This window comes from Oratosquilla oratoria, chromosome 2 (genome assembly GCF_046742065.1).
Source record: "Oratosquilla oratoria isolate Oo_2021 chromosome 2, ASM4674206v1, whole genome shotgun sequence".
NCBI lineage: Eukaryota > Metazoa > Arthropoda > Malacostraca > Stomatopoda > Squillidae > Oratosquilla > Oratosquilla oratoria.
Genome location: NC_134778.1, coordinates 71995325 through 72007824, shown reverse-complemented (window position 1 = coordinate 72007824; position 12500 = coordinate 71995325). Strand labels below are relative to the sequence as shown.

The 12500-nt window shown below is 40.0% G+C and overlaps 1 protein-coding gene across 5 annotated transcripts in view; it reads right to left on the bottom strand.

The window, feature by feature from the left end:
- Cbp53E (Calbindin 53E) overlaps positions 1–12500 on the bottom strand; it is a 176330-nt gene that overhangs the window by 27326 nt on the left and 136504 nt on the right. For all 5 annotated transcript variants that reach the window (XM_076210168.1, XM_076210177.1, XM_076210137.1 and 2 more), the window contains exon 6: positions 11711–11767. In XM_076210168.1, coding sequence (XP_076066283.1) covers positions 11711–11767 — 57 coding nt within the window. The remainder of the gene's footprint in view (positions 1–11710; positions 11768–12500) is intronic.

Here is a 12500-nt window from a genome sequence, read left to right as displayed (position 1 = left end):
GTAATGGTATTGGTGATGGTAATGGTAGTGGTAATAGTAGTAGTACTGATAGTGGTAGTGGTAATGATAGTGATAGTTGTAGTGGTAATAGGTGATAGTGGTAGTGATAGTGGCATTGGTAATAGTAATACTAACGGTAGTTTTAGTGGTAAGTAGTGGTAATGGTAATGGTAGTGATAATATTAGTGGTAGTGGTAATGATGGTGGTGATAATGGTTGGGGAAGAAGAGATGGTGGTGTCGTGGTGGAGGTGACAATGCCAGTGATGGTGACAACACAACTTGGATGACAGCAACAAAGGCAATAGTGGTGATCATGGTGATAGACCAAAGATCTACTGTTGGTGGTGCTGGTGCTGGTACTGGTGAAGGTTCAAAAAGTGCCGGTGCTGGTGGTGTTGGTGGTGAAGGAAGAGGTGCTGGTGGTAATGTTACTGGTGGTGATGTTGGAGATAGTGTAGGGGGAAATTGTCGAGGAGGCGACACATAAAGAGAACACAGAATGGGTGAGGAAGGGAAGACGTGGATGAGAGAAATAAAGTCATCGAACCCCAGTGTCTTCTCGTGGGGTTTCGTTGAATATTAGAAGGTTAAAGAACAAACATAATCGTTTTAGTTAGCGCCAGACGGTTTTATCTAGTTTAAAGAGAACGTCTTCACGACAGAAGTGTTAAAGAATTATATGCTGTAGGAAAAATAGGGTTTAGTACAAGAAACAAGTTAACAGGATTTAGAAATGACAGGATAAATATTAGAAAATATATAATGGATAAAGTTATAGTCTTAGAATGGTAGAGTTTCAGGTGACATGAGAAACATATGAAAGGAGTAATGAGTAATCATTACTAATATTATTTATAAGTAATGATTAATAGAATCAATGATAAGTAATTCAGGAAAGTAGTCGGGACGCTATTCCATGATGCAGAGGAATATGTTCTTAAGTCACAAGGAAATAGGAATAGGAGAATTGGAATCCCATGAAAAGATAAGATTGTTTGGGGAGAATGTAGGGAAACAGTAAGGAGGGGAGGAGAATAGGAAGAGGACGATCTAATAGAGGTATTCAAATGGGTCAAGGGCTTTAACAAGTGATGTAGACAAGGGTATCATATTAAGACAGCAGGGCAGGATTCGTAGTAATAGATTTAAATAGGACAATTTTAGGTTTAAGAAGGAAATAGGCAAGAACTGGTTTACCAACGGAGTAGTTAACGAATGGAGTAAACTTGATAACCATGTAGTAAGCGCTGAAACAATTGGTTGTTATAAAAAAAATGAGATAGCTTTATGGATGGGGATGACGGGTGGTAAGGGGCATGGGACTGCTTAGTACAGGCCTTATGGTCTCTTGCAGTCTCCTTCCTTCTTATATTCTTATGTTCTCATGGTAGAGTGAGCAACGGGGGAATGGGAAAGAGCGATGAACCGGAGGGCAGTAGGATGATGCAGAGCTGCCAAGAGACCTCTAGAAGTCGCGAAATGGGCTTGTGTGTCTTCGTGAGAAGACGCTGGATAGGTGACTTGGGAAATAAAACAGCGGAAGGTAGTACCTCTGTTTAGCTCAAAGTGGGGAGATGTTCTTCGCTTGTGTTGCCAGGTAATTGGTCTCTGAATGTTAGAACTCGTCGAGTGACAGTTGTTTTTGGTGTTTTTGTTTCTCTGTGATGGTGTTTGTGTTACGGTTACAGAATATGAAAATAGGAAGGAGTTCTCAAAGGGAAAAGGAATGCTGAGAGAAGACCTGAGGAAGTTGATGATCCATAGAAAATGGGAATAGGTCCGACGCTATGGGTAAGCACTATGTGTTTTTTGTTTTCTTTCGTTCTATTTGATTTTTTCGTCCTAACTGATAATGAATGTTTCTAATAAGTTAAAAGAATTGAACTTAGGACACACTGAGGTCCCGTTTCTCCCCTTGACTGAATGAAATTGGTTGATATGATCGTATTAATGAAATGAACAACAAATGAAGATAAGGAAGCTATTAGTAATACGAGGAAATAACAAGAAAGCTATAATGAGCAACTGGAAATTGTTAGACAATTTTTTAAGGAGAATTAATAGTATATTTGATACCAAAACCAGACTGAAAAAAGGGAAAATATGCTTTTGAAAAATGAAAGGACGAGACAAAAATATCAGTCTAAGAAAAAGAGAAACCTTTGCCTTGAGTCAGTGTATGTAAGATACGCAAGAAGGATAACGAGCTTGTATATCATGTCTTAATGAATAAGAAATGGTTGGAGCGTTTTATAAAGGAAAACATCATTCTAATCTTGTAAAGAATATGAAGAACAACATTGCATTATGAAATGCACTCCCGACATCTGAAAAAAGTGACAGGCTATAAACTTTACACGTAAAGAAAAAAAAATAGAAATAAATGAATAAATAAAAATAAAAATATAAATAAAAATCGTGACAGTTATGGTGTCCGCCCTTGTTTTATTTATTTTTTCGTCACAATACCAAAGGGCCAATGAACACAAATATGCAAGATGTTCATACACTCATAAACTTTCAGGATGCAAGACAACTGAAAAATATGTATATACTGCACAAATAAGAATCATACAGACAAAAACCCATGACAGACACGATAACTTGGTTAAAAAAAAAAGAGAGAAAAAAATCAGGAACCATGGTTAAAAAAATATACATAATATTTACATATATATATATATATATATATATATATATATATATATATATATATATATATATATATATATATGTATGTATGTATACTTGGGAATAAAACAACACCAGAGGATTGAAATACTTTAAAAGATCGTAAACTACTCGTATTTCTGCTAGGGAGGCGTTACTATTAACTAACTTGAAATTCACAAAGAAAACATCGGAACTGTGAAGTTATTGCTGTGTGAATAAGAAAATTGAAAGCGATGATACCCTCAAGAAAAAAACAACAACTTACATTCTTGTGGGAGGACAAAAAGATAAACACCAAAATTAAACACTATAGACCCCATTTTCGGAAAAGAATGTTGGACGAAAATACGTATATTACGATCACTAACGCTGAAGAGGATCACACACAGTAATCATGATATACTTATATTCTCCGAAACTGGGACCTACAAATCACGAAGATGAAAAAAGAGGTATCAGAAGGAATAAAAAAAAAACTACGAATTCATAACTGCTGCAAACGAACCTGGAGCAAGAAAGAACAGAAGAAGAGAACTCCAAAAGGTCTGATGACAATGTCAAGGGAAGAAGGAAGAGGTTTCAGAAGATGAGGCGATGGAACGTGAGGATAATGCCAGGAGTGGCTTGATGAAACTGTATGGCCATACAAGTGGCATATCCCGGAAAGGTCGAGCTGGGGAAAGTGTCAAGGAGAGGGGACGGATGTCTCACAGGAGTGAAGAAATATGGCAGGTGCGATGTCAAGAAGATGGAGAAATGGAGGGACGGGAGATACAAGATAATGGAGGGACAAGATTATGAAAAAAGGAAATAAAGGAAGCTGGGGGATTGGGGGAGAAGAAAGAGAAGAAAGAAGAGGGAGTGAAGAGGGGAAAGGAAGAGATAGAAAAGGAGAGGAGAGGAGAGGAGAAGGAGAAGGAGAGGAGGAGATTAATTCACCAGCGCTTCTCTCCCTGTGGGCACCTTCGAGCCGTTGGGAGATTAGATCAGTGCAAGGAGAAAAGGGAGGAGTGAGGAGGGTTGAAAAGGAGAGGGAAATGGAGAAGATGCGACGGAGGAGGAAGAAAGGAAAGAGGGGGTAGGGGGTAGGGGAGAGGAATAGAGGTGAGAGAAATAGGGGAGAGGACAAGAGAGGGCAGGGGGGTATAGGGGAGAGGAGTAGAAGGGAGAGGAGGGGAGGAAAAAGAAGGAAAAGGAAGGAAAGGGATTTAAAAGGGTAGAGATCAAAGGAAAGGAAGGAAGGTAAGGAGAAGGGAAGGAAGACAAAGAAAAAAAGAAGGAGCGTGGGAAGGTAAGGGAAGATGGAATAAAAGGGTAGTTAAGGGAAGGAAAGGGAAGGGAAGGAAAGGAAAAGTAAGGGGAGGGAAGGGAAGAGAAGGGAAGGGAGGGGTAGGGAAGGGAAATGAAAGGAAAACAAAGGAAGGAAAGGGAAGGGAAGGATAGGGACAGTAAGGGAAGGAAAGGAAAGGAAAGAAAAGGAAAGGAAAGAAAAGGAAAGGGAATGTTAGTGAAAGGAAGGGGAGGAGAGGGGAGCGAAGAGAGGAGTGGAAGGAAAGGGTTGAAGAGGATGATACGAGGGAGGGGTAAGAGAGATGGGAGAGGACATTAAAGTAGGGGTGAAGGAAGGAGGAAAATGGAAGAGAGGAAATGTAAAAGAATAATGGAAGAAAGGGAAGGAACGGAAGAAGAGGGAGAGGAAGGGGAAGGAAGGGAGTGTGATGGGAGGGAGGGAAGGAGGGAAGGAGGGAAAGAGAGAGAGAGAGAGAGAGAGAGAGAGAGAGAGAGAGAGAGAGAGAGAGAGAGAGAGAGAGAGAGGTAAGAGTGGGTAGAGAAGGGATGTAGAAAGAGAGAGAAAGTAAAAGAAGAGGAAATAAGTAGATGAGAGAGAAAGTGAGAAGGAGATGGCAAAGGAGAGATAGAGGGACGAGAGAGAGGGGGGGGGGCGAATGAGAGAAACGAAAGGGAGGGGAAGGGTTTGGGAAGGAATGGAAGGAAAGGTGGAGAGAGAGAAGGGAGAAAGGTAAAAGAATGGGAGGTAATGAAGGGGAGGGTAGGAGAAGGGAGGAGAATAGGAAGAGGAAGGGAAGAAAACGGGAGGGAAGGGGGAGAAGAAGAATGGGAGGCAGTTTCTCTGTTTTAACTCCCATCAGGTGTATTGTTGCTAATATAAGCAAAGAGAAGTAGGAAAGGTAAGAAAGGGTCAGGAAGACCGTGGGTTGGTTGCATAGAGGTATGGTTTAAATGGTTCCTTGGAGAAATGCGTACGAGGATATATATTTACAGGCTAAGCCTAAAGTTCTGGGATGAACTCTCATCATGGTTTCTGTTAAGCGTACTCAACATCAAAGGGAGGGAGAGGAGGGGAAGAGGGAAATCCGAATTGGTCAGTGAGATGTGGTCGTTGAGCTCGTGAGGACGAAGAGCAGGAAGTCTTCGTGGGCCGGAGGACCCATGTGGCTCTCGGGAGTGTCTGATGAAACACTTTTGGGAAGAAGGGAAGTGGAGGGTCGGGAGGGGAGTGAGGTTGAGGGAAAGAATCCCTCAATCTCTCACTCCCTCAGTCATTCTTATAGTCCTACCTCAGTCTTTCATCTGCGTGCATTATTTAGATTTTATATATATAAGATTCAAAATAATTTGTATAAAGAATATATTAACAAATAAGAAAGGAAGAAAAAAAGAACTTTCTCTGGATGGTCAGTAGTTGTTTCAGAGAATCCGTAGTAGAAATCAAGAACGTGCAGATGCAAGCAATTCCCTTGCATGGAAGTTGGGGTGTGCAAGATTGAAAAGTTGCCAACAATTGCAGAGTTTGATCAATCCGAGAATGGAAACGTATAGATAGGTAGGGCCCGTCCGCCAGCCGTTCCAGGTATAAAGCAATCAAAGTATAATTTTGGAATCCAGCTAGTCAAGGAATCATACTTCCATATAGGTCCTGGAATTGGGGTGTTGGGTGTGGATGGGTAGTGTGTGAGGGTAAAGGGCGAAGGATGATGTCACCCAGAACATGAAGATGAAGGGAGGAATGTTGATAAAGAAAGTATATGAGGAAGGTAGAGAAAGTACGTTTTATTTCTAGAAGAGGTTTAGGTAAATGCACGTGCACGTAAGTGGTCAAAAAGTGACAAGCTAGGAAGAACGGACCGGGAGGTCACGTGATGTTGTCTAGTCTTTACAGTGGTCTGAAATTGCTCCGGTACATCGTTTCATCCAGTTTGTCACATTCTGGCAACTTATGTGGGTAACACGCCTCTGAGGAGCGAGTATAGTTCGGTCTGACCATAAACCATGGTAGACACGTAACACAAGATATTCTGGACACGTCACGAACTCAATTAATTTTAATTTAGAAAATCTACAAACATATGTTTAATGCTACTTCTACGAATTAAACGTTTGGGTGAAAAGTAAACTTAAAAAATAATGTTGTAATGCATAATCAAGCACATTTCAAATATCAAAAATACTTGATGGGGGGTGAAGAGTGAAAGATCTACACTAGATTTAAGATTCGTCTTAGTAGTTTCAAGTCCTTAAGAATCTATATCTAACTCGGTTTCTAGATTTGTATTCTCGGTGATGATAGATACAGGGTTACAAACATTATCTGAAGGTGCAGTACAGTAGAAGGAAGGGCCAGGGGGCCAGATACTATGGCACCGGGAGATGAGTGCCACATATGGCACTATGGTCATAAACATGCAGTAGTATGACTGATAAATCACATGATATTACTGATGAATACCATAAGTTGGGGAATACTTGTCGTCAACGCCCTCAGATTCAGAGACATTAGAGGACTCGTACTGGCGCGTTAGGTCCCTCTTCTTTAATCACCCAATCATAGAATCACACCCAATCATTACATACCCAATCCCCATACACTTCCTATCCCCGAGACCAGGTATCCCATTTTAGATTTTTCCCCCCACTGATATCATAACAGGCGATGTTATTCTGCCAAAAGATGACTTCCGGAGAAAACAAGCTCCTGATTAATTGGGACCCTGTTTTATTCCAATCCAACCCCTTTCATAAAAAAAAAAAAAAAAAAACTCAGGATGGAAATCTATACAGCAATTGTCCATGTTTGAGAGACTAGTGCATTACTACACTAATGTTTATGTGTCTGAGCATCAGTTTCAATAGTCTCTACGAACTGTGATAACAATTTCGTAATATATGGCGTGTGACAAAATATTCCCGAACTTACTGGGCTCGTTTAATGATACTTAGATCATCCTGCAGGACAACATTATCGGAAGGGATTCAAGAAATGGAACTAATTTACTCTACCCATGATTAATTGATTTTCATTTATCTAAAATTCTTTTATTTATTCTTTCTATTTAATACTATTATATATATATTTAAAGTAAATGGTACGTAAATCATGTGGACTAGTCCACGATTATTTAAGAAAACGGGAAAGTTAATTATTAACGTATTAGAAGGACCTTTCATATTAAGGAAGAAGTATTTACTAAACTGTCGTTGTCCTTTAGATTTCCGTTTACAGTTCCGGGTCGTGGCACAGTTCAGAATCCAACTTTATTAAAGGAGTTAGATTTGAAAAAATTGAACGGAAAAGTAGTACTGAAATTCTTAGGAAAATGGAAATAAAATCAACACAAAAGGTGTTAGAGACGATAAATATTAGTATAACCATGAAGATTATTTTCTCATAGACAGACGAAGTTAAACGAGAATGCTGTTTCTACATCATTTAGTTTCTTATCAAGGTCTTCTATATTTCTGACTAGATTGCGAACAGGTAAGTTGTCAAGTTCGTAGGTTGTAAAGTTTAGGTCTTCACGTGAGACCATCTTCAAGTTAAATGACTTGTGCTTGTTCGTCTTGATTGCCTGCGCACTAGCCAATACGAGTCGCAGGATTGGATGTTATTCGTCTTTGAGACGAGAGATCTCGTAAGTCTACTACTTGAGTATTCATGAATGGTTTCGTTTCTGTAATGTAGATGAGGTCAGCGAAGGAATCGGAGTGGGTCTCTTTCTTTGTTTAATACTATTGTTCCTTCTTTTAGATTAAATAGAGGTAATTCATGGCTCTGTTATTGAAAATTAATTTAGAGCTTCGAAAACTTTGATATTCCGATGTGTGAGTGGGGCCAACAGTCCTCATTGATGCAGTTGTGTCGGTAGAAGTTGTTTTTTATGTATTTGAAGGGCAATTTCTCAGTAATAGTTTCATTGTCTTCAGATTCTTCCAATAATGGGAGAGTAAAAAGCTATCCTTATAATCTCAAATAACATCAAAACCAACTCTATCTATGAAACTCGTAACGAAAATGAATATCGTAAATACGGGATACGATGTCTGCAATGTGAATTTCTTTTAGTAAAATGGTTGTTTTTCCTAATATCATTCAAGGTGTGTCGATGAAGCGTTGATATTCTTGACAGATTTGGATCCCTGAACTTATATGCTGTTTCCTTCCCGGTGCACTATGCCAAGCATGTACATCTCCTTTAGGGAGGAATTCTGTAGCAGTATAATGATATGATATGGTTTAACGTCACAAACTCCCCCCTATCGGAGGGCTAGGACGATGCCCCTCACAGAGGACTTTGTAGCGTGAAATTTAATCAATGAACCATGCCCTTGGTTCAACTTCGCCGGTGGCAGGGTTCGAACCCTTCATCAGCCAGCTGGCTTCCAGTATAATATATATATATATATATATATATATATATATATATATATATATATATATATATATATATATATATATGTATATATGTATATATATATATATATATATATATACTGTATATATATATATATTCTCTTTTTTTTTTTTTCTTTTTCTTTTTTTCAAATAATCTTTACAACCATCATCCTTGTCAAAAGTCGTATGGTGCGTCCCTAGTATACAATTTTGATTTAGTTTAGCAATAATTTTGATTGTATAGGTAAAGAAAAGAGGACGAATGATGCGACTGAAACGTGTTGTGATCTGTCAGTCTCCTGTAGACTTTCTAAATACCTCTAATGTCAAAGCTCGGAAAACACACACGCACACACACACACACACACACACACACACACACACACACACACACACACACACACACACACACACACACACACACACACATTCCATGGCGCAGTGGTAGCGTTCGCGGCCGGTACTACGGCGGTCCGAGTTCGAATTCCACCCAGGGCTGAAATAATTTCAGTATCGCTGCGCTGTGAGTCGTTACTCCAACTCTCGTAGGCGGGGAGTTGGGTGTGTGTGAGCGTGTTAGGTGACAGCATTATCCATAGATCGGTCATATATGAGCTCTGAGCTCTCTCCCGGGAGGGTAATAGCTGTCGATCACGAGCCCACCACGTGATCCAAGACCATGGTGAATCACATAATCACACAGAACCTTCAACCAGTTTGAATATACACAAGAAGTGACAAACGTCGCAAGACAATCTGCACTCCTGTCAGGTTTCCACGGGTTCCCATCGCCTCCAGATTCGTCTCTTGTCTTCCTTGTCGCTGCTTTGCAAGAGCTCTTCTTGGAGCTGCTTTCCATACAGATGGAGCTAATGTCTTAGAAGCTTCTCGGTTCTCGTGTAATAACGTCATCTTGTCTCACACTCCGTTTCTCATTGTGGGCATCGCTATACGTGACTTTGAGAACAGCCGTCTGGGCTCTGCCGTGTTCTTAGCTGCGTTCGACCGCGTCTTCTGCTGTCTGCACTCCGATTATTTCATCTTGGTTGATGTTCGTCGGAGGTTGAAGAGCGTGTATGATGTTGCAAGGGCCATGGTGAAGAAAAAAAAGAAAGTGATAAAACAATATGTAATATAATTCTGAGAGTAAAAATGACGATGCTTAGCGATATTAAGGACGAGAATGTTTGGCAAGTTATGATAAACGAGGTGTTTTGACTATTTATCACACACGAACACACACACACACACACACACACACACACACACACACACACACACACACACACACACACACACTCTCTTCTTTTCTCTTATGTTACTATATCTATCACTAAAGACATAGAAGAGATTTTTTCTAATTTCTCTCTTAACCTCATAAGGTCGTCGAGAATATTGCAAGAACCCAACAATGGAAATATAAGTTCCGTATATCTCTTCCTGTTTTGTTAATTTTACTGATAAGATATGATTTTCATGAATAGGTTGAGGAAAGTGGTGAGGAAAGGTGATGTATTGTCACAGGAACGATTAGGGAAAAAGGGAGAGAAAGGGGAAGAAGAGTGATAGGAGAAGAAAGAGGAGGAAAAGGAAGAGGAGATGGAGAAAGGGAAAGTGGAGAAATAGGAGGAGAAGGAGAAAGAGGAGAAATAAAAGGAGAAGGAGGAGGAGAAGGAGAAACAAGATGGGGAGAGATTTGAAAGACTAGGGAGGGTTTTAACAATAGGGGTAAGAAGAATAGATGGGAAAGAAATCTAGATATGTAGTGACGATTGCATACTTGTGCGTCGATCGTGTTAATCTAGATTCTAGACGGTACTTGTAGTGATCATAGGAGGATTGAAGAAAGATTGAGTAAATAGGTGAGAGTGTGTGATTTTTTCAGAATTTTGATAAAAATTCGAGTTATTATCACAGGCCATGGACATGTGGAATATATGCACACATTCCGTAAATAGTTTCTGTAAGTTTCTTTTGGTAATTAAAAGGTGAATGCAAAAATACATCCAAAGGTAAAAATTGAAAATAAACATCACATCTGTTGAAGGAAAGCCATGACACCCAGAATCTGGAATTTGATCAACTTTCTATCTCTCTCTCTCTCTCTCTCTCTCTCTCTCTCTCTTTCTCTTTCATTTTGACTCTATATTCTGTTTTACCTTCCATCACATACACCTGCCAACGTGCACGCGCACACACACACACACACACACACACACACACACACACACACACACACACACACACACACACACACACACACACACACACACACATATATATATATATATATATATATATATATATATATATATATATATATATATATATATATATATATATGTATATATATGCATATATGTATATACATATATATATATAGATATATACATATATTTATATACATACATATATATATATATATATATACATATATAAATATACATATATATATATTTAGGTAGGTAGGTAGGTATACACGAATCAAAATTCAAATATATTCACTAAGTGTTGAAATGGCGTTCCTTCTCCTGGATGCGTTTTTAAACAAAAGAGAATGCGATGACACGAGGTCCCAAAATGCAACAAGATCTCTTTCTTTTTGTAGACAAGCCCAAGCTCCAGCCAGCAGCTCTTACAAGCCACCATCCTGCAAGCTGTTTTAGAAAAAGCCGAAGTAACCTTGGGCTTGGCTTACTTCATGATGCATCATAACGATAGCAAAAGAATGAGAGAGAGAAAGAGAGAAGAAAGGAGGCCAGGTGTCCTTGCGACATTGTGCCACGACCATAAATGCCAATCTGTCTAGAAGTTTTTTTTTTAATATATTTTCTATTTATTGGTGTTTATTGTTTTGGTTTTAGACGGTAGAAACAGGGAGGGTGGGTGTTATATCATACAACGACGCTGGTCTCCGCTGAGGCAGCTACCAAGCGAAACACGTAAGTCGAAGTAACCTTGCATCAGAGACGACAACAACAACAACAACACAGTCGTCTCTGGGTCAGAATGGTTAACGACATGACGTCATCGCTCGGCGTGCCTCAACGTCGTCGGCGCCTTACTACGACATGGCTTTGCAAGGTGAACTAGACTAAGGACGCAGCAACGTCTACCACAACACTCCGACCTACTGAAGGACTCCTGCCTTGTGATGGTACTGGGTCACTCGCATGGTTTCAAGTGTTCCCAACCAATCAGGGACCCGTCTGCCACGTTTGACTCTGTCTTTCACTGAATATATGTTAAGAAAAAAAAAGTATTGAACATGGAAATAAGAGAAACTGAATCTGACGGCACACGGGTCCCCAAGCACACTGGCAGCAAGGAGCCCAAACTGTACCTTCAATTCGTCGGCTTCTATAAAACCACTGTTGTCTTTGTCGTAAGCTTTCCAGATCTGCAAAACGAGATAGAGGACAGATGAGGGGGAGGGGAGAAAGAGAAAAAAGAACACTCGTGCTCCTGCCGATGGCCACGGCGAAGGAGTAAATTCCTTACCTTCAGCTCATTCGAGTCAATATGGCCATTGTGATCGGCGTCATACTGCTTCCATATCTGCAATGAACCAATGCGAGCATCAACAAAACAGAGAGCGGGTTACCAACACACTACTCCAAGTCAGGATCTAAATATCGTCAGACCAGTTCACTTCAGGAAGAAAACAGACGATATGACGTCATGAGCAAGCGCGGAGGGAAAGAGGCGTCTCGAGTTACGACCTTGAGACAGAATGTGCTCGTAAGTCGAGGTTGTCGACTGTCGTGCCTACTCATGACGCCATGTCGTTCTGTTTCTTTCTGGAGTGAACTGGCCAGGCGATACCCAGACCTTGCCTCCAAGAATTCCTGGAATGATTCCCAGCGCAAAATCTCAAGCAGGATTTTTCAGCTCACACAAATGGTTACACAGGAAAAAGCACATTTTCTTTTCTTTTTAGGTTTGTGTATCAAGCGCGCAACACAAAACGTATTTCGCTAACAAAGCACACCACAAGCTTAGCTAAATTTCATCCACATTTCGTCAGATTCGTACACGGTGTCAGCCAAGTGTCATTTATACTTTTTCATTCCATAACTCGAACTACTTATTCAGCAACAACACACAGTACAAACCAATATTTAATTCCGATT